The sequence below is a fragment of the Vidua macroura genome, chromosome 3 (genome assembly GCF_024509145.1).
Source record: "Vidua macroura isolate BioBank_ID:100142 chromosome 3, ASM2450914v1, whole genome shotgun sequence".
NCBI classification, from domain to species: Eukaryota; Metazoa; Chordata; class Aves; order Passeriformes; family Viduidae; genus Vidua; species Vidua macroura.
In genome coordinates this window covers 66910191-66932884 of record NC_071573.1, presented here as the reverse complement: position 1 = coordinate 66932884, position 22694 = coordinate 66910191, and the positions used below count along the sequence as shown (strand labels likewise).

Below are 22694 nucleotides of genomic sequence, written 5' to 3'. Positions count from 1 at the left end.
TCGGCTCCGCAGGAAGCGCCGCCCGCGCTCCTTCCTCCTCCCGCCTCTTTCTCCTCCTCCTCCTCCGCCCGCCTGCGGCGGCGGCGGTTCGGCGATGCAGCAGCACTTTTCCCTGGCTGAGTGCGACGTGGTGGGCTTCGACCTGGACCACACGCTCTGCCGGTACCACCTCCCGCAGAGCGCACGGGTGAGTGCGGGCGGCGCGGCGCGGCCGAGGGGAGCCGCGGGAGGGGCCCCGCTCCGCCCCGCTCCCGCCGCATGCCCCGCCGAAGGCAAAGCGCCGCGTCCCGGGGCGCGGGGCCGGAACCCCTCCGGCAGGGGCAGCGAGCCCGGGGCCGGCTGTCTCAGACATCCACGGAAGATAAGAGAATCGCAAGTGTATCTCTCGCCGGGCGCTTCCTCAGCAGGCCTCTCTACCCGAGCGGAGGGGACAGCCATGTCTCCTTCCTTGAAAATGGTTCTTCTTTCCTGGCCGTAGCGGCCCTGAGGAAAAGGTAGAGCCCGCCCGTTAAATCCAGAGATGCTGCAGAATGAGGAGCCCGCAGCCCTTTGGATAGGAGACCTTTGCGAACTTTCTGGTGCTTACAATAAAACGCCGAGTTTAGAGGCACGCGGCATCTCTGACTTAGCCCTGTGGTCTCTTTCTGAGAAACTGCTGCCTGCGCTGTGCGTTCCCGCCCTTGTCACTTTCCTTTTTCAACTCCCTGGTAATCTTACATTGACTCGTCCTTCTCTGTTGATGTCAGGACTCTGTTCTGGAGCTATCTTGTGTCGCGGATGCTCATGGTGTCTCACTCTCCCCCTTTCGTTGCCTCCATTCACTTACAGTACATTTTGAACTGCACAGGACTCCCACGTTAATTGCAAGATAATTTCAGAATTTGGTATGGAAACAAATGTTTATGAGCTGTGTCATTTATTAATAGGCATCCTGTGCTGAAAAAGTGCATTGCTTCCCTTAGCTCTGTGTGAACTTAAGTGGAGAGGCGTCTTGCTTACCAAGGAAGATTCAACAGTAACAATACAATGTATGAGCTGTTAAATTTCTAGGTGGAAACTGTGTAACACTAGGCTTACCTTCCATATTCTTGCCATACGCAAGCCCATTCTTTCTGATACAAATTCTGTCTGATGAAGGCAAACATTAGACAATTGGTAACTATAGGAGTTTTTTTAAAATGCTGACCAACCAATGAACAAAGTGGTGAAAAAATCCCAAAACTTTTACTAAACTTGGTGTACTCTTCATCTTCTCACAGCAGACAGAGGCAGACTGACACATGCCTGTTGCATGCCTCCTTATCTCTTGGAAATAAGAAATACTTTAAGAGGCTGACAGGCCCAGCTGAAGATGTAGTTAGTTCTTAGTATTTCAGCGTTGGTTTTCATAATTTGTTTTTCTCAGCCGTTATTCATACTAATTCCAACGGCATCTGTTGTAATTAAAGAAAAAAGGCCAGGGAACAACTTTAATGAAAGAACCATGAGAAAAAAGGGAGCAATTACTATTTTTGGATAGTCTTTAAGGACATGGCAGCATCTCCGTAAAGCTTCTTGTAAAACTTTACAAGCACAGTACATTAATAAATTGCTGAGTGTCATGTTAGGCCATTTGAACTTAGAAATAATAACTGTTTATTTGGTAGTTGCCTATTCAGAATAAATTTCTTCAAATACTTTTAAAATGCCCTTAAGGATAAATGTTTACTGGTTTAGAAGCTGCTTGTTGAATCTCAGTAACCACAACATTAAAAAAAAAAAAAAAAAAAAAAAAATAAATAAAACAAAAAGGATGATTGAGGAGGCAGAACTACCAGCCCTTAAGTACTTACCATCTTGATTTCCCAACAGTCTTGAAGCACAGGGACTGTAAAGTAGAATGTTGTAATCTGGGTTGGGGTGAACACATTGCACCAGAACTCTTGTATGTGTTTCAGTCGTGAGAGAAATAACCTCAGACACTATTTCCCAGTGTAGGCAGTGGGACAGGACCCATAGCTCCGTGGTTAAATTTCACTTTGGAGGCATTAACACTTGCATCTTGCCACTTTTCAAGGAAGCAGTGTCTTTGATCTCACTTAATGAATATAATGAATGCAATGTTTTTTCATTTGTAGCTAATATATGATAGTTTTGCCCAGTATCTGGTAACAGAGAAGGGATATGATGAAGACTTGCTGACTCTAGCTCCAGACAGCTTAGACTTCTGGTGAGTACATTGAAAATAATGTCATTCCTTTATACTGTAACTTTTTTACAAAGCTCAGCAAACAGCTTCATTTATGAGGCAGTGGATGTTATGATTGTCAGGCCCAATGGATAAATCCAAAAATACAGTTTCAAATACTTGTTCTAAGAAGTATTTGTCATGAAATACATCTAACATGGTATTTCGAAGAGAGAACTGAGCACCCAAGCTTGCTTTGTCTATGCTTCCAGCTGTCTGGACACAAGCCTTTTAGTCTCACTCTCTTATTTTATGTATCATCTTTGTCTTCTACATTCTATTCAACAGTATCCATCAGAGTTTAGTCATTTTTATCTCAGCAGTTGTTTTGTTTGTGTAAGGCAGATTACTCCCCACAGCCTTCTGAGAAGCCACAGAAAGGTGACATGCCAGGAGGTAGCCCTTGAGTAGCACATCAGGCACAAAGCTGTGATGAAAAAGACTGAAACCCAAGTTCCTGCTCTGAACTCAGTGGTCTCTGAGCAGGAACTTAACTTGAATCTTGATCTTTTAACTTTATAAGGTTATTATCTAGGCCATGGGGGTGGAGACTTGATGGCCAAATAATCATTAGATATAGATACATGCAGATTTTTTTTTTTAAATAATATTTGTATTCTTGTTTAATGATTTTTTTAAAATTCAATATTTGACTGGACAGTTTCCAATGAGATTGATTTCAACTTCCATGAGACAAGCAATGTATCTATGTATCATATTTTGAGGCTATGATGCAAGAAAACATTTTTTCAGCTCTAGATGTCTTGGGTTTGGTCTCTTATTGAAGCAGGAGGTTCATTAACATGGACCTGCAAATCCACAGTGCTGGTAACAAGTGTGTCATTACTTCTTGCCCAGGAGTCATTCATGAAAGGTTGGCATCTGCTTGCTGCCTTCATGTAAATTCTTTCCTTTGGGTGCCTCATAGAGGATGAAGGTGTCATGGCTTCCTCAGTCTCGTTTATTCATTTGTATTCTAACCACTGAACTCTGAATTAATTTTTCAAAGAACCTAAACAAATCTGGAAGATAAAGATTTATTAGGGAGAATTAGAAATTCTTGCCAGATGTCTCCAACACTGTCAACTCTTCCCTTTGTTTGTGCTGGCTAACATGGCAATGCTTCTGCTTCATGTGTTCTTAGCTTATTGAGTTGCGTCATTTAGAACAATGTTCTACCCCTCTTTTCTGTAATAACTTGTGTAATCAGTCAAGTAGTAACTAGAGGAGTTGCCACAAAAAAAATTTCTTTAATAGAAGTGACTTAAATATCACATTTCTTAGTTTTATATATTTGGATCTTAAACTTCCAACCAATCTATACAACAGTCCCTAAATTTACTGGACATGGAACTGGGTTTATTTAGTAGGATTTTGCTTTGTAAGGAAAATCCAGTCCTAATTGTAATAATATGCACTTTCTTATAGAGAGGATTATTCAAGCATGGAAGTATTTGAAGGGTTGTGACTCGTTTGGTTTTCTGTAGCATCATAGCTACAGAAGCACCATAGCTTCTCTAACTGCATATCACTGATAGATAAGAAGACAGTCCTCTGAAAACAGTAATTTTTTGTTTCTTCCTTAAAATTAATTTATTCTTAGTTGCAAAGGCTTGGTGCTGGACATTGAAGAAGGAAACTTCCTGAAACTTGCAGAAGATGGAACAGTTTTAAGGTAATATTGACAATAAATCTATATTGGTAAATATAAGTTGTATTGTTAAATACACTAACATTTTATCTCCTTCCTAAATGCTGTCTCTCAATTTTATAAATATTTAAAAGACTTATTTCAGCATGCATTCATTTATTAGATAGATATAGAGGTTTAAATACTCTTTGGTATTGTGGTGCTTAGTTTCTCTTAATGTTACATACTGAATCTTTTGGTAATGTTTTCATGTTAGCTGGTAGTAAATAGTATCTAATTTTTAGTAAAATCTGAGACTCTGAGGACACATTGATCTTGAAAGTGTATTCATTTTTTTGGTGGCTACCAATGTACTCTTTGTCCATTTCTGCTAAAATCCTGGGTAAGGTTTTTTTCTTTGGATTGTGAGTAACCTGGTTTGGGGGGCAGTAATAATGACTAATACTAATGACTGGAATGTCTATTTTCTTTGTGCCGTAGACATTCAAAATTCTGCAAGTTTACAACTTATAATTTAAACAGCCTGAGATAAATTAACCACAGAAACTGATACATTCACTTTCAGAATTGTGGGGGCTTTCCACTTAAAAGCTATTTTGCTTTCAGTCGTCACTTTCAGTAAATCCTTGGTTCTTTTTTCTTTCCTTCCTTTTTTTTTTTTTAATATAGAAGACTGCTATTTGGAACCAAAAATCTGAAAAGTAAATGTATCTAAAATATATCAATCCTAGTCCCATTTCTCCGTAATTTTGTTCAAGACTCAAAAGCTGTGTAATTTAGAATGCAAGACAGACTGTATTTTTTTTTTCTGGTGCCTCCATGAAGGAGCTTGAAGATGCTAAGGAAAGTCAGATCTCATTAAAAGAAGAAAGAAATGCTTTTCAGTTATTGCTGTGTATCCTAAAATTCATTTAATAGCATGAGTTTTGGAGTACTAAATGCAGAATTCAAGATAACAGGATATACCTCATTAAAGGGAAGAGTGGTACAGGGTTACCTCTCTTGGCATTGCCTTCATTTTCTTCAAAATGGGACCCAAATTCATGGTCTGAGTAGTTAATTTTTAGTGCCTAAAAAGGCTTGTGTGTACTTATGTATTAAAAAGCTTCTTGCAGGGCTCAAGCTAGCACTTTTCCATAGTACTGCCCTGCATTCTGTGATGTTACCAGGCTTCAGAATGATGTATAGGCTTTCTGCACTGTGCTTTATTGTGCAGTCTATATTGATAGCTCAAGTATAGCGAGTGTCCTGACACAATTGAAAACATTCGAGCAGTACAGAGTGATTGTGTTAGCAGGTGAGGCACAGTAGCTGTGCCCCCAGCCACCCAGACCTTTGTGTAGTAAGGCCTTTATCAAGAACTGGAATGTATATGATAAAAGCTTAGTAGGTCCTGGGAAACTTCTAAACTATAAAGAGAGTCAGTTTTGATCAGCTCACATGCACTGTAATTCAGCTGCAGTGTGTTACTTTGCACGAGTAGTAGTTTGGATGTTTTCAACTCTTTTCTGTTTTGTTTTGTTTTTTTTTTAATAAACAACTTAATGCCTTGAATAGGGCAAGCCATGGTACAAAGAGCATGACAGTCGAAGAGATCCTGGAGATATATGGAAGGAAGGAGTGGAAGCATTTTAATACAGTCAGTGGGATGGTTTCACGCACAGGTAGCTATACTTTAGCCTATCCTCTTCTTTGAAATTGCTCTGGTCCCTTCAGTGCCTTGTACTGTTAGTTCTTAACACAGACTTGTAAAAATACTTGAACTGGGAATTGCTGGAACAGGTAAATGTATTGGGGAAGACTTGGTTTTTATGTTTTTTTAACTTCTAGTGCTAGAATTCATCTTAAATTTATTTCATGGTATTTATTTTACAGTAAGAGAAATGAGCTGACATTATAGGCATGTTTTGGTTATAGTGGTGGGCACACTGTCTCTTGATGAAGTAGACTGATACAACCAGTATCATGATTTAACCCAAGCCAGCAACTGAGGACCATACAGCTGCTCATTCACTCCCACCCTGCCCAGGCCCAGTGGGCAGGTGAATCAGAAACAATGGTAAATCTCATGGGTTGACAACAATTTTTAATTGAAATGAAATGTTATAATAATAAATATGCTAATAATAGTACTAATAATTATTGTAATGATAAGGAGACAGAACCTCAGAACCCAAGAGGAACAAGTGATATACAATACAATTGCTCAATACCTGCTGACTGATACCCTGTCTCATTTAGGACAAATCTTAAATTTTTCTTAATTGTTGAGTTGTTGCCGCCAGTCCTGTTACTGGAGGCCTAGGTGCAGGTGCAAAGAACAAAGCAAGTCTAGAAACAAAACTTCTCCCCTTGCATTTGAAGTTCCTGTGTTTAAGATAGGAGTCACTTTGAGGGAGCTGTGGCTAGGTCACATTCTTGCTCTGTGTTTCCTCTGTTTTAGTTTGATCTTGGCAGTTGAGAGTAACACACAGGAAGTGATCACTTAAGGTGTATTTTGTTATGTAATGGAGATACTTTCCTTGCGATTTTGCTGACTACAAATGCAATGCTTATTCTAGACTGCAGGTAATCTTTTGCAAAATGGAGGAAGAGAGAGGTTTCCTTTGGTCATTTAGGAAATGTGCTTCTCTTTTTCACTGAAACATGCACTTGGTCTCTGTTGTGTATATTAATCCCCATTTTGCTGACTTGAATATACTAAGAGACCACACAGACAAGATTATGGGAAAAAATAATAACTTGTTAAGTCGTTTCACTTCTTGAAGAGAGTTTATTGAGCATGACCATAGTTGAGCATGATCACATTTGCACCCTCCTGATACAGTTCTGTTTTGAGGACTGATGTAATAATGTGATCATGCTTCCCCTTGGGCCAAGGCACTGTCCACAGCATGTGTGTGCAAAGGACATGAGTGTGTCAGACCTGTCCAAATGTCTCTGAATTTCTTAAACACTTGTGTTTTCACTGCTAGGGAAATAGATATTTTGGAAGAGTTGAAAGATACTGTCCTAAATTAAAACTCACGGTTCTCTGCCTTTTCTTTCACCTGGGCTTTCAAATCTTAAAATGTCGTATTGAAATCTCACTGCCTTCATATAGGTAAACAACTTTTAGTTGCCAGTTATGACAATCAGAAGTTAGCCTTTGTTAATGAAGATTGGGAAACAGATAATGCTTATTACCAGTAAAATCCAAAAAGGAGCTTATATTATTATTTAAATGTAATTTTTATTTGTGATTACAGCATACAATACAGGGGTGTTTAAAGTATATTTTTAATTTTTTTTCCAGCTAAATACTATTTGTATGATAATTATTTTGACCTGCCAGGAGCTCTCTTGTGTGCAAGGGTTGTGGACAGCTTAGATCAGGTAAGAACTGGATTGTTTGAAAATTATGTATTGCATTATCTTTTTCTTCCACCATCACATTTCTTGCATGCATTATTAAATGCATAAAAATTGGGTATTGAACAGCATCAAGGTCTTTTTCTCATTTGGACTATTCCATGTTGGACTTACTGTATTAAAGTAAGTTAATTATCTCTGTAAGTTAGTTATCTTAAAGTAAGTTAAATTATCTCTGAAGATAATTGTGACCTACATGGCATGTTCAAAATAAAAGTTTTTCCACCAGAGGGCACAAATAACTAGGATACTGATGGAAATGTGCAGTTTCCTCAAGTTTACCCTGTGGTATGCACAATGTAGTTCTTAAAGTGTCCTTTAATTATGCTTGATTGTACTTGAAATAAATATAATACAAGTTTCCTGAATTACACGATTTGCTAATTTGCAAGTTGTTAAAGAGTGAATGAAGCTTCATTTCATCCTTTTTTAAGCTTGGTTTTTGTCCTAAATACATTGATCTGTGTACACAGATATAAATACACCTCTGGCATAGTAACTTTTAATTTTTTTTCCTCTGCTAAACAGTAAATTAAATTCTTAAGGTGGATAATACAATTGCTTGAACCGTTCTGAGTGCTTTTTAGGTAGACAGAATGTCCTAAATTCTACTTTTGAAATTTGGTGATAATTGTTTTGTTGTGTAAAAAGTTTAACTTGCATACAGCTGGAGGTAGGAGAGGGTTCTTCTGACAGAATAACTGTGTTGGTGTCAAAAGAGTACTGAGGTAGTCTTCTGGCCAGAGGTACCAAAGCGCTGAAGGCCTGAAAATTGTCAATACTTAACCTTGTCTGCAGAGTGAAAATCCGAGCTGTGAGATGAGTGTCTGGGGTCTTATTGGATATTAGGTGGCTTGCTGCTTTAGCCATCACTCCAAAATAGCATGCTGAGAAGATTGCTGCCTAAGTCCAAGTGCTGTATGAAGAGTTAGCTAAAACTAGCTTATCAGGGAAGCATGCAGGACAGGTGCTCAGTAAGACTCTTAATTTTCTGCCTGATTAATCTCCTTCCCCTAAGCTGTTCGCAGCTTAGAAACCTGTTGCAGTTGTGGCACCTGTACTGTGTTTACTTTATATTTAATTTAGACTCAGCACAAATCACCTACTTATTAAGAAAGAAATCATGTGTGTAGTAATCTTTCACATCCAGTTACTAGTTCACAGGCTGGAGCACTGCCCCGGGATCAGTGCTGTGTTCAGCCAGAGGGAATTAAACCTGTGCTGTTTCTCTGGAGAGCCACGAGAAGTGGGTCATGCAATCTCTTTATCTCCTGGCAGTTTTCAAGTGTTTTATTGGATGTAAGCCCTGTTTCAACAGGAGGGCTACAGTAATTCCCTGGAAGTTTAGCATCAGCCACTTGAGAAAGGTGGAAGGCAGGAGATGGTCAGCCTCTCCAGCCCAGAACTCATGCCTGCAAAATGCTGCATCCTATGGATTAGAAACCATCACATTTTCTTCTGCCACATTTCAAAAAGAAAGGAGAGCTTTCTGTGTCCTGTCCTGTGAGCCTGCTTACAAAGTGCTATTTTCTTACCATTTCCAGACAACATTATAGATTCAGGAAAGCTTTCTACTGGAAGCAGATGCAAGAATTACTGTGTTTGGGTTCAAAATGGGCTTGGACATGAGTTGGATGCTGGACTACCCTGCACTGTTAAAAATGTATCTGTTTCTGCTGTGTCCAGAGCCAGAACTCTTATGTGTTTTCAGACAAAGCATGGGAGCTTCTTAATGTTTTTGATCTTCACACTGATGAGCTAAACAAAACAGTGCTTTGTCTTGATGGTTCAACTAATAAAATCACATTTTGTAATCATGGTGGAATGGATGGCCATGCATACAGTTTTCTCTCTGCTTTTTGGGATTGGTCAGTTTTCCTTTATATCTTGTATGCAATGACTGAAGATCTGCAAGAAATTAGTTTAAGTTATTTTAATCTCCTCTGAGTTCAAATGTTTTGAAGGAAGTATACTCAGTTTTAAACTAGTATCCATCTGTCCTCAAAACAGCACTCTGAGGATCTTTTGGTTCAGTTCACTGATTTTTTTTTTTTTTAAGAGAAACAAGCAAAAAAACCCCAAAATTCCAAACTAAGGGCTAAGTCAGCCACATGGAGTGTGAGGGGAGAAGACAGTTGAATCTGTCTCGAGAAGAGTGCTAGCTTAGGCTACTTGCATTGCCACTAGACAGATGGTCCCCAGTATCTTCTGTACATAGCTTTGAATAATCACCCTTGGTTAACATCCTTGGCTAGCGGAAGCTGACATATGAAATCTTTTCTCTTTATTAGCTCTTTTTTGTATTTCTGTGGCAGTTTGCTATAGGAATGGATTAAAAAAAAAACTTCTGAAAGCCACAGCACCGTATCTTTCTTGCTCTTAACCTGTAGAGCTGATGGATGATAATCAAACTATGCTTGTCAGTTATGCACAAAAGACCTTGTTTGTGTGACTTGCTGATTGTGAAAGGCAGACTGTTCTCTGGAAGCTTCCATGGCAGGTTTGTCCTGAAATAGCAGTTTACTTCAGTATATATAAGCTACATGTTTTTAGTTTTTGTTTGGCACTGATAAGGGTTTGGATGTGGAGTTTTTTTTCAGTTTCTGAATGTTTCCCTCTCTACAAAACGCTTTATGCTTAAAAAATGGCTCATTATTCAGGTGTCAGTGTAAGTATCAATACACAGAGGGCCCTGAAAGTGCTAACAGTTGCCTTGAAATTTATCCTGATGTGGAAGGCCTATAACAGCATTACAGAAATACTTTCCACAACACATAAACTCAAAGACTATACCACCTGTTTTACTGCTGCCAAATTAGTGTGTAACTGAGCACCTCTTCCGGCATCTGTAGTTAATCCTCTGCTCTGTAATACTGGCTAGCTGTGTAATTGCATCTGTTTCATTCATCACTACTAAAATTTGTGGTATTTGAGAGTGCTGTGGGGCTCAGCTGGTTGAGGTTTTCCTCTCCCACGTGAGAGATTGAAGGAGAAGCTGAGGTCAACTGGAGCTCTGCTGTGCCTGGGAAGCTTTCTAGGAACAGTGAGAGATTTCACAGCCGTGGATCACGTCCCCCTGCCAGATCTGGGGTTTGGCAGTCTTCAGAGCACAATGCCATGAAGTGCTGCTCAGCCAGGCTTCTGGATGAGTATTTTATACCATGTTTGGGGTAGTGTTCTTGGCAGAAGGGCATTTCCTCTAAATTATAGTGAAGGGATTTGCCACTTCACAGGTGGAAGTGATATGAATGCCAGGCTGTGGATAATGTCAACATGCTAATTAAGTTCAGGATCTGCAGCCCTAGGCACTTCTTTTTCCCAAATGTCAGTGGGATGGGATGTTCATTCTGCAAGTTGCTGTTCTTGCTGATGCCGCTTTTGGCTCTAATGTTTTAGAGTTCCTCACAAATATTAAGCATTTTTCCTTCTCCCTTCCTCCTCTCATTGTAACCCTCTAAGAGGGACATAACCTGTCTGCAGTTACCCACAGTTAATCTGGGTACTACTGAATCCTGATGTCCTCAATCCTACTGTCTTGAGACTGTCTTTATAATTTTGTTAATTCATGGCATTTCTGTCACTGTTTCAATATGAAAGCTTGTAATGGCTGTTACTTGATATAATGACTAGGTTCCTTTTGACACTTACAGCATGATGGTCAGAAAAAATATGACTTCTGGAAGGACATGGTGGCTGCTATCCAACATAATTATAAAATATCAGCTTTTAAAGGTAAGTGTGTTCACTGAAGACTCACTATAACAGCTGAAAATATTACATGTGCTTGCCAGAGCAAATATGTTTGCAAGTACACTGTAGGCTACTCAGCACAGCTTTTACTTTTCAAGTTTATAAATAGTTGTATAGTACACACATGTTTTTCCTGGAATAAAATATCTTTATCATAACTATTTCTGTTTCATTTCACTCCTTTGGTATCTTTAATAACATTTCTGATGTACTATTTTACTCAATATTTCAATTTTTATTGCTATTTCAACTCATTTTAGAAGGACAAATGGTTTCTTATCGTGATTGATGTGGTAATGTGGACATCCTTGAACCATGTTTTGAATCTATTCCTTATGATCTTGTAATGATATATAAAATCCAAAATGAATTGGGGAAAGAAATTCAAGTACTAATTTTTGATTGTTTTCTTTAGCACTCTAGTTTTGATTAGTAGTATTGACACAATTGAGAGGTTTTGAGTTTCCTAACATTTGCAGAGGACTATTTTTTAATAACAGTGTTTCTCCACCCAAAACCAACATTGTAATAGTGTAATATAAATTAGAATTGGAAAACATCTTGTCTACTCTTCAGCAAATTATCTTCCTTCCTTCACAGACATAACTTCAGAGTTACTCTCAGGCATATAAAATAACAAGTTGATAATAAAGGCTAACTATTGTTTGTGCATGCAGTTAATTGAAATTATTTTGAACAATATTTCCGGTAAAATGTTTATATGCAGCTCAGTTCTGAATTCTTAACTACTATTAGAATTACCTTGGTTGATGCAACATTCACTAGGCACAAGGTGTAGTTTGCACCTTCTTAAAACTCACATTTTGTTCACCTCAGCTGTCCCACTTGCTGTATTCCTTTCAAGTGTAATTGACAAAATTGTTTCCAAGCAAAAATGGAAATTGATACCAAGATGTAAATGGTAAAAACCAGCAAGATATTCCCAAACTGCTTTCTTTGTTGTTCTTACTGTGTTTCCATTGGAGCTTAAAGTGTGATTGGCAGTTATGAATTATCCTGGGAACTCATTCGTACACAAAATAAATATATTCTTTCTTTTCTGCTGATACAAAATCAACACTAATCAACTGTACTAATTTTTTTTAGAATTTTTGTTACTTCTTTTAGTCTTTTCTTCAAACCATCACTGCTGCTTTTTTTTTTTTTTTTTTTTTGAAGTTGTGGATCATGCAGCAAAAAGAATAATTTTTAAAAGTGTTCTTTGGAAATTAATGAGATCCAATAAAAGTCTAAACCTTGAAGTCATGCAAGTAATTGCTTAGGTTTATTTATATGTGTCTGCTTGTGTGTACACTTGGACATTTATGCTAATACCTGTCAATCAGGTACCTATTTCTAATATGTAAATCTGGAATCTGCAAATAAAATTTGCAATATGACTTCATCATTTCTAGCTTCTGTCAGAGGCACATGCATGCATAAAAGTGTTAAGAATATAGGAAAGTGTAGTAAGTGATAGGAACAAGTTTTATCAGATAAAGCTCAGTAATACCAGAAGGGAAACAATACAGATTATATGCACTACTCAAAGATTGTAATACAAGAAAATGATACACTCTGTCATGCATCACTTTGAAAGGCTTCACAGTGGTTTTATTTTCCATTTAATAACATAGTCCAGTAGCTAAAGCACTGAGCAGGGAGTCAGAAGCCAGAGATAATTTCTTCCTGTATCACTTAATAGTGATATTCCCATGGAGCATCTCTTTTTGCTTCAGGTCCCTCTGTGATACAAGAATCAGGGTACTAATCTTCTATCACTGCTGGCAAAGTGATTTGTTTTTCTCAATTTCACATCTCACATAACTTCCTTAGGAAACTCTCAAACCTGGATCCCAACATCTACAGGAAGCTCCAGCGTCTTTCATAGCCCAGAATCTGGCCTTAAAACCACAGCCTTTTGACTTAACTCCATGCCTTCTAGAGGGTTTAACCCTTCAGAGAAAAGCAGTGTTCGTTAACAGTTAGTCAAGGTAAAATTTCAAAGGCAAACTTATTAAGTGGTCGGTTGAGGGGACGCAAAGTTCCCAACTCAAAACGCCGTCCTAGCGGTGCCATTGTCGGTGGCGGAGCAGAACGACTGACCGCTTTATTTTTTGAAATCCACTGAGTGTTTGCAGTTCACTTTGATTTGTTGTCAGTATGCCCTTGTGTCTCTATGTCCCTTCTCTTTTTCACAGGATTTTTTTTTGATCATAATCAGGTGTCTGATGGATTTTGCTTTTCATTGTCTTAGCTATGGTAATTGCCTTAGATAATTGCCCTATGATATTTTTCTTGGATGGCTCTTTCAGATAGGCATGATTGTCCTGACTTAACTTGATGAAGAGTATTAACCCACTCTTCTCCTTGTAAAGAAGTGAAGAACTGAGGCTTACAAAAGGAAGGGGGTTCCCAAATAGTCTTGTGTTATTTTAGACATTCCGTTGTGAAAAATAACTAAAAAAGAAAAAAAAAAAAAGAAAAAGAAAGGAAAATCTATGAAACAATACTATCAGAAAAGTGTGGTCAGATAGCAATGAATGCAGATATTTGCAATGTGGTCATTTCTTACCTAGTAATACCTGCAAGAGAGCTCTCTACAGTTGATATCCCAGCTAAGCATTACATTACGTGAGAATCCATTTCATTCTCAATACTTCATTCTTATTACTGGAGTAGTTGGTGACTGTAAGGTGATTAACATTATCTTGACCGTGTTGGATTTAGTGGCTGTTTTATAGATAGTAATAAAGAGCAATTTTAAAGAAAACATCATGGGGCAATGTATTTTACACTATCAAGTTATATGGATGTATTATGGAATCAAAGTGTGCTCTTCAGAGGATTAATAAGAGCTTGAAGTACTGTATAATTATTTCCTTGTGAAAAAATTCAGATTTGATGATTTTTTGGACAGAAAAATCAATGGCTTTTTTAGGGAAATGTTGCCAAATATAACTTCTTGAAGCAGAATTTTGTAACATTTCTTATCTTAAAGGCTACTTTCTCTCCTGAAGACTTGCCTTTCCCTGTAATTTTCCTAACACTTCTGGAAACTGTAGTATTTATGGCTATATAGTTAAAATTATATATTTGTAATATATTCAATCGGTTTATAAGATTATATTTAATTATAAATTAAAAAAATCATGGCTGGTATGGCAGCAGACTTCATCAATTGCCCATAACAAGACTTGTTAGGATACATGTCTTTGATCTCAAGTTTATGGTCTTGGCGGAAGATAACATCTGTGATATGTATTTTTTTATCTTTAATACACAATTTCAGATATAAAAAACAAAAAGCAAAGATGCTTTTCTGGCCAAAGGAAAAACAATCTTGTGCAAAATATTAGTAGTTCCTAATGCTGATGTAGCAGTGATGAGTGAGATAAATTTGTCTTAATTGTGAAAACTATACCAAAGAAGCAAGTGAAAAGTAAATTTGTTGCATTTATTTGCTGTGTTTTCCAGCTAAGTACAGGGATTGTTTGGGTGCTTGCATGTTTTTGATCACTTAAGGCTTCAGAAATTTCAGTATGTCTTTGGAAGTGATTTTGTACTATTACAGGCTTTTAAGTTTTCATTTGAATTTCATGTTGGATTTTCTTTAATATCCAAGATTCAGAAGAAATAGTGTTTTTGGAAGGGCTTTATCTTTAGATAGATTGCTGATCTTCTTGTGGAGAAAATGCTAAAAATCAAACATAAAAATTTTACAGACTTTCTCAAGGTCCCCTCTAAACTGAAAATCCAAAGCTAAAATCAAAGTATAAGTTGTGCTTTTGCCACAATTTACTGTATCATGTCTAGCTTTTCAGTTTTAAGAGTTGTTTTCTTAGTGACTTAATATCTGAGCAATTATGAAAATACTTCAAAAACCAGGCATGAGGTTCCAAGCTGTAGACTTATTTGAAGTCCTACATGTTTGAGGAACAAAGACATAAAGGACAAAACATGATTTTAAGTGGATGGATGGATGGATGGATGGATGGATGGATGGATGGATGGATGGATGGATGATAAGGGTTAGTGAACTATGCTTTTAAAAATGCTGCCTGGGCCCAGTTTCTTGTAAGTTAATTGGAATCACAGGTCAACATGGTCCTGAGCTGCTGAGCACCAATCATCTCCAACAGTTTCAAGCATGTGCTTTGGCATACATTTCATATGTGAATTAAATAACCAGAAGCCTGCTACTTAGTCATATTTTCCAGCTCCCATATCCAAATCCCTCTATTTGTTCCTGAAACAAAAGTTCCAAGTTGGTAGAGTGTATGGGCAGCAGGACGTGCTAAGTTAAAATACTGGGAAGTGCTGTTGAACTAATATTCATTTATTATTTTACTGAATTATAGCTTAAATCACAGGTTTCCTTATCCAGCAGCACTTAAAAAAAGGAAGAAAAAAAATTCAAGTTACTTTCATGGTAGGTCTTTACAGTTTCCAAAACACTATATAGTTTTGCTAATGATGGGTCAACCATCAAGCAAAAGGTATCCTAGCTTTTTTATTCATTCCAGTGAATATCAAGTACATTATCAAGTATTTAGGATATTGCTGATTCCAAATGTACACAACATAACAAGCCTCAAGCTCTGCTTCCATGAAGAAATGGTAATATCACAGAATTTTTAAACGTAGGCCTGCATACTTTCAGTGCAAGTGATTAAAAGCTTCTGTTAAAAAAAAAAAAAAGCTGAGTATAGTAGCTTTAAGGGTTCATAAGGTTTTGATGTATATAATACTTTTAAAGCACATGAATGGCAACTGTCTCTGGAAGAAATGTGTGACCAAACTGTCAAGGTTTCATAATTCATAAGCTAACTTGTCATAGTAGCATAACAAATTGATGAAATAACAACTTTTTATGAGACATGTTTGTATGGTAAATATGGTTGTGTCTACTGACTAATTATTGCCATAATCTGACAAATTTACCAAATAAGTAAAATAAATTCCTCACACTATTGTGTTTTAAAGGAATGAACTGTTCAGGAAAAATCAGGGCAAGGTTTATCTCCAGTTTTGGGGTTTTAAAGTGTCTGCATGCTTGTGAGGATATGTTTTTAATGTTTGGATTTGGTCAGTGTTACTTTGTGGTACTCTGAATGTTAGAGAATGTTAGGACATTTAAAAACACTGAACTAGTTTGTTGCATCAATGTGCATTGAAGAAAGCCAAATGGATTTTGAGGCCTCAAATCTGGTGGCTTTTTCATATTGTGAAACTTTAGATCTTCAGTAACATGTAATAATTTGTAAATCTACCTATCTCCAAGTAGCTATTAATTAATAAGAACAATAGAACTAAATGAAAACTGTGTTTATTACAGTTGTTGTTCTTGTCCTGTTGGATAGCTTAAAGATGAAGCTGGATGTAGAATGTTCCTGAAGTGTATTGTCCAGCTGTTGAGGTGACTGTGGTGTATTTGAGACCTTTTACTTGGAATAAAATGCCTTCAGTTAATTCAAGTGTAGTGGAGTATGATCTAGCATCCTTTATTGTGTTATGAGTTGTGATAGCTAGAAATTCTGATTTTCCTTTTAAAAGAAAAAAAAAAGGAAAAAAGGACAGAGACTGGTACATTATATTAATTCATAAAATTTTTATTTTGCATTGTCAGACAATCATCATTCAAAACAGTTCTTTTATGACAATTCTCTAACAACATACAATATTATTCTACTATGTTTGAACCACTCTCTTCCACTTTCTCACTCCCTCCTCCATTCCTGTTGCAACGTTGAAGTTGCATGACCTGCTAAGGACAAATCAGAGCAGTACCTGGTTAACATGGTCTGAAGGAGAGTGTGTCAGGATTGGGTAAGTAGGATATTAGATGTGAGCAAACAGGAAACCTGAGAAAGAAGAGTGAACATAGTCAGAGGAGTAGAGACCATTAGATTCTGAATTGGGCAGTTGGAGCCATACTTGGTCATTCTCCATGAGGTCGATGACAGCACTGCCAGAAGCCTGGTCAAGGTATCCTTTCTTGTACTCATCATAGGTGTACATAATTGGGGAACCATTTTTGTAGAGTGCAACCCAAACATTTGTTCCTTTTGCATGTACATGATAGGAGAAATAGTACAGTCCAGGGGTTCTGCAGGTGAAGATTCCTGTTCTAGGGTCATAGTGTTGCTGCCTATTGTACAAGATTTTATCAAATTTGATGGGGACTGTTGCCGCAGGGTAGGCTTTTGAGAGGATGACACTGAAAGCAGACACCGGCATCCCTGTCAGAGCTTGGTTTACTCCGCCTTTTATGAAAGATATCCCTGATAGGTCCTGAGACTCTCCCGCTTTAATATAGCCTTCAGGCATCTTTGGGATTACAGTTTGGCCAGGGGGACCAGGAGGACCCGGGGGGCCAGGCAAGCCAGGCTCACCATTGCTGCCTTTAGGGCCGGGGGGTCCAGGTGGTCCCATAGGTCCACTTGAGCCTTTCGTGGAAATGCCTGCTGGGCCCGGCAGTCCTGGTGCTCCTGGCTCACCCTTCGCACCGGGGGCTCCTGGCAGGCCAGGTGGGCCAATGGGACCTCTGATCCCAGGTATTCCTGAAGGCCCTCTGGGGCCTGGCTCACCATTGGTCCCTGGCACTCCCTTGGCTCCTTGTGGACCCATTGGACCAGGCAGCCCAGGGAGCCCAGCAGGGCCTGCATCACCTTTTGGACCTGGGAGACCTGGGTGTCCCTTAGGACCAGCAAGACCCTGCTCACCTGGGTATCCCGGTTTTCCCTCTAATCCTGGTAGGCCTCGTTCCCCCTTGGCCCCTGGGAATCCCGGGTGGCCTGCAGGGCCCATGTCACCTTTGGGCCCAGGTAGGCCATTCTCACCAGGCAAACCTTTGAGTCCATGAGGGCCCATGTTCCCTGGTGGCCCGACCGGCCCTGGTTCTCCTGGCACACCAGCTGGACCTTGGTCTCCTTTAGGTCCTGGAAGGCCAGGAGGACCTTCAGGCCCTCTGTGTCCCTTCATGCCTGGCAATCCTGGCTTTCCAAAACCTGGGAGTCCTGGCGATCCAGGCAACCCTGCAGGTCCGGGATGTCCCTTGGCTCCAGGGATACCTGCTGCTCCTGGTGGTCCCATTGGCCCAGGCTTGCCAATGCCAACTTCTCCAGGTTCACCTGGGAGACCCTGGGGACCTGGGAGACCAACTGCTCCAGGTGCACCTGGAAAACCTCGGTCACCTTTCAGACCTGGCTGACCTGGCAGGCCGTTTTCACCAGGCTTCCCTATCCCAGCAGGACCAGGGGGGCCCCGGGGTCCCTGTGGGCCTGGAAGACCCCTGCCACCTGGGCGGCCTGGAATTCCAAATCCATTTTCTCCCTTTTGTCCATTTATACCTGGGATACCTGGCTCTCCCTTCTCGCCAGGGGGTCCTCTTGGCCCCTGAGCTCCTGGAGGGCCTTGTGGTCCTGGCTTGCCAGGGACAGTCAGTCCTGCGGGGCCGGGAGTGCCGGGGGGCCCTTGTGGCCCTCTTGCTCCTGGGAGTCCAGCAGGTCCAGGTTCTCCTTTCTCACCATTTAGTCCTCTTGCTCCTGGCTTTCCTGGTAGACCTGGCACTCCTGGCTTTCCGACTGCAGAGAACCCAGGTGGTCCTGGTGGACCAGGGGGGCCTTGGGGACCTGGACTTCCAAACCCTGGCTTTCCTGCAGGACCTGGTTGTCCTCGTGGTCCAGCGGGGCCTGGGGGACCAGGGGGTCCTTGTTCCCCCCTTACCTGCACACCTGTGAGAGAGAGGAAACCAGATCAACCAGGGCATCTGCATATTTGCAGGCAATGTAGCATGGTGGTAAAATGCATGATGGGTTTATTTAATTTCAACTTCATGGAAGTAAAGCTTCAGCTGCTGTGTTTGTCACTAAGAAGCTGACATTCAGAGTAAAAGTGTTTCACAGCCCTTACAAGTAACAAGTGCAAATTTGTTGGAAATGTGAGATATAAGGCCTCTAGAAATTTTTTTTTTTTTTTTTTTTTTTGTGCTTCAATACATTCAGGGTCATCAAAGAGCTTAAAAAGTGCTGTGCAAGTGGATGCAGACTATTAAGTCAGGGAAAAAAAAAAAGCCAGACAGGTAACAGATTTAGGAGGTCATCAGACTTGATGAATGAAATCACAGGAAGCTGTCTGTGCAGGTGCAGCAGCCTTTCAGAAAGAACTTGGTGCTACATTTAAGTAGTGAGAATTTTGTTTTGACCTGCCCCAGACTTTCAAAAGTGGCCCATGGCACTAGTTGTTTTGTAAATATATGAATGTTATATTTTCAGATATTGTCTGAAAGACTTTTGTCTGCCATAAAAATTTCACACAGTGGCAAGGTCACAACTGATAATTCATTTTACTGCTGTCAGAATTCTGGCATTGTTATGGGGTTTTTTAGTACTACTTCATTTTCTTAGTTAACAAAACAGCAGGTGGAGCTGCTTAACCAAATGTCACCAATAGAGGAATAAGCAAACAAGCTCACTGCTTAGTTTGTGTGTGCTTTGGAGGAGCCTGCAGCTTTATGTTGGAGTTAGCATGCTTATTTGTTGGACATTACATACAAGTTTAACACACATACTATGAGACTACTTCAGCAGTTTGCAGAAAGTGGCAGCATTATAGAACAAAATGGCATATCTGTGATGGATGTTAATTTAAGAAGTCGTTTTAAAAATAAAAACTGAAGGATGCAAAAAGAGCCTGGATTCTGGTTTTTTTTTTATAATGGCAGCACATTCTATTGAATGCTTATTTAGAAAATATTATAAATTGATCAACAATTGCATCAGCTACAATTTTTCCTTTCAGTCTGTCACAGAAAGACCAGTGTATATATAACATATATGTACACATGAAAGTTTATACAATGACTCTTTGGTTGTCTTTTAGATAATAAACTGTGTTTTCCACTATGTGGCTAGTCTTGTTGAACCAAATGTGAGGTGAAGGAGGAAACTATTATTCTACATATTGGGGTGTTTTTTTTAAATAATAGAGATATACTTATGAAATACATTTGATTTTGGTTTGTTATTGGATCTGCAAGGTTGCCTTCTTCCTGTATTGACAGGGAAATTGTTCTTATCTAGAAAATGCAGAGAGTTCATTTTCTTTTCTGCTGATGCATTAAATCAGCACAAATACATATCAACTTATTTTGCACATCTTCCTATCTCATCATTCTTAAGCCATGAAGATAGTTTTTAAAATCCTACACATAGAAAACAAGCATGGTCTGTGATTTATTTGTGATACATTAACAGGTTTTTGGGGTTTTTTTGTTTGGTTTTTTTTTTTTGGTGGCAAATTGCATCAGACTTTAGCTCAGAGTGTTATCTCCTTATTACTTTTACCATATTTTAGATGCAAATATCAGTCCTAGCTTCACAGAATGGTGGGTCCTGCCAATTTTGCCTGAGATATTAAAGGCATTGTCAGCAGTCAAGCTGTTATAGAGATTTTCTGTGAGCTGCGTTGTTCCACAGTTGTGCTGCTTTTAGATTATAATTGTAATTTTAATTGTGCCGTCTAAAAGCAGTGGTTATTTCTCTGAGGAAAGGACTGCTAAAACTATTAATGAAGTAGAACCAAGAACATTATACCAAGAACACTGAAGTATTGATTGGCTACTCTTTTACATGTATCAGCACATACCTTGATGCAAAAATGGTTTACCTTCTCTAGTGCAATCAAACCCCATATATGTATTGAATTAAATATGTAGACTTCAACATAACCTGCAGTAATGGCTTATTTAAACATTGCTGAATAGTGAGATCTCATTCAATTATTGTTTTCAACTTGGGCTTTTTTTAACATTTCAAGCCAAAGAGATACTGGTTAAAAAACTATGTTCTGGAGAGCTATCAAGACCAAGGTTTTTTAAACAATTTCACCAAACTAGATGAAGCTTTAATAGGCTTTGGTGGCCAGCAGAAATTGTGTGGTCTGTTTTATGTTGTCTTGACTCACCAATTTGGGTTTACACTGAAATTTCAGTTCCAGGCTGCTTTTTGACAAAGCTATGCAAAGCAAAAAGGTAATTCATTGGTAGCTATATCTGTAGAAGACAATGTTTGGTGATCAAATTGGAAAAGTAAGCTATGATGAAAAGCTTCCCATTGCTACTTCAGCTGCTTGCAAATGGAACAACTCACTAGACAAAAGCTGAATTCATTTGGTTTTGTAGGCTCCTGTTTTATTCTTCTGAGATCATCTCAGATTAGAAGTGATGATCTCCAGCAGTCTTCCCTCTTTAAATTCTTCTAAAAACTCTCTATAGGATGCTTGTTTTCCAGACTCAGGAATAAAAGTCCTCCTGCAATGCTTGCTCACCAAAATTTGTCAAGCACTTTTGAGTGACTGGACTCAAATGTCTGTAAAAATGTAAGCTGTTCCTGCTATTGAGGTCTAGTATATAGTCTTCTGTTACATTTCCTAAATCAAGAACATTTTATAGTTCTCAGGTTTTGATATAATCATTTTCATTCTAAATATGAATTTTCACTCACATTAGATTCTGTGTTTGTATACAAAGTGAAAACTTACTTCAGGACAATTCATTTCCCCCTTTCACACCATTTTCTGTCTACCCTGATTCTTGCTTAATTTGTTGCTGGTTTCCCCCTTCCCAAATGTTTTCTATAAAGGGGGAAAGAAGAACCTATTAGGAGAAGTGGGTGAAGTATGGTAGAGAATAGCCAAGTAAATATTATACTTCACTTAAAAGTAGTAATAAATATGTAAATTATTCTAAGTAAAGTAATGGAAAAACACAAGAAAAGTTAATGAGGAAGGAGGGAGGAAATGTGCACTTAACTCAGTGAGAATTCTAGTCAGTAAGTTTTCAGAGCAGCTGTTTATTGCGCATGTCCCTAAACTTGATCCGGGAGTGCTAGGGCTCCTGGAAGTCCTTCTGCTGAAGACAAGGGATGAAACTATGACAATATTTTGGTACAGCCCAGGAGAATATTTTGGGGATAAGGTTCCCAGCCATGCTGCTCTCATTTGTTTCTTACTGCAGAGATTCTTGGAGCATGTGGGTTGGACCTGATTGGTATGGGGCCAGTGCTGGTATGAGACTAGAGTTTCTTTAGGCTCCATGTGTGCTGCACATGATAAGGCAGTCCATAGGATCTGTCAGCAGAGCTATTCTGAATCTAAATCCCCTGAATAAAGGTAATGTGGATGCAGTGCCCTGAGCAGCAATTCTGCTCTGCCGATTTGCCCATGTCCTTTCTATGGTGAAGAGAAACTTGTTTGCTAATGCTGTTTTCTGAGCCCCTCATTGAGTTTCCTCATTTCTGCCCAAGTGTGATTGCTACAACTAAATGCAGATGGGATACAGCAAAAAAATAAAGCTATTTTGAGTAGCCTGATGATGTCTGAAAGAAAATAATGCTATTCTCAGGGGGTAAGGTAGGATGTTAACAAGGAAAATTCACTATTCATTTTAGTGATGACAATTTTGAATAGTCATTATGTATCAGAAGCTTTGAATTCAAGTTTTTTTTTAAAGAAGATGTTGGCCTAAGCGTGGAAAAAGAAAACAGAACTCAAATAGTTTAAAACATTAGGAATTGCCACCTGTTCAACTTAAAGGGACAGAGAGGATTACCAGAAATAAGATGAAACAATGTAAATACTGGGAAGTTATGTGTT

General features: G+C 39.0%; 2 protein-coding genes across 2 annotated transcripts in view; one reads left to right on the top strand and one right to left on the bottom strand.

Moving 5' to 3' along the window:
- The window catches only part of NT5DC1 (5'-nucleotidase domain containing 1), a 126221-nt gene continuing 103527 nt past the window's right edge, over positions 1-22694 (top strand). Inside the window, exons 1-6 of the mRNA XM_053974126.1 lie at positions 1-187; positions 2118-2209; positions 3831-3902; positions 5436-5542; positions 7174-7253; positions 10940-11021. Of these exons, the coding sequence (XP_053830101.1) occupies positions 95-187; positions 2118-2209; positions 3831-3902; positions 5436-5542; positions 7174-7253; positions 10940-11021 (526 nt within the window). The 5' untranslated portion in view covers positions 1-94. The remainder of the gene's footprint in view (positions 188-2117; positions 2210-3830; positions 3903-5435; positions 5543-7173; positions 7254-10939; positions 11022-22694) is intronic.
- COL10A1 (collagen type X alpha 1 chain) overlaps positions 16695-22694 on the bottom strand; it is a 34206-nt gene continuing 28206 nt past the window's right edge. The window contains exon 3 of the mRNA XM_053974125.1: positions 16695-18775. Coding sequence (XP_053830100.1) covers positions 16881-18775 — 1895 coding nt within the window. The 3' untranslated portion in view covers positions 16695-16880. The remainder of the gene's footprint in view (positions 18776-22694) is intronic.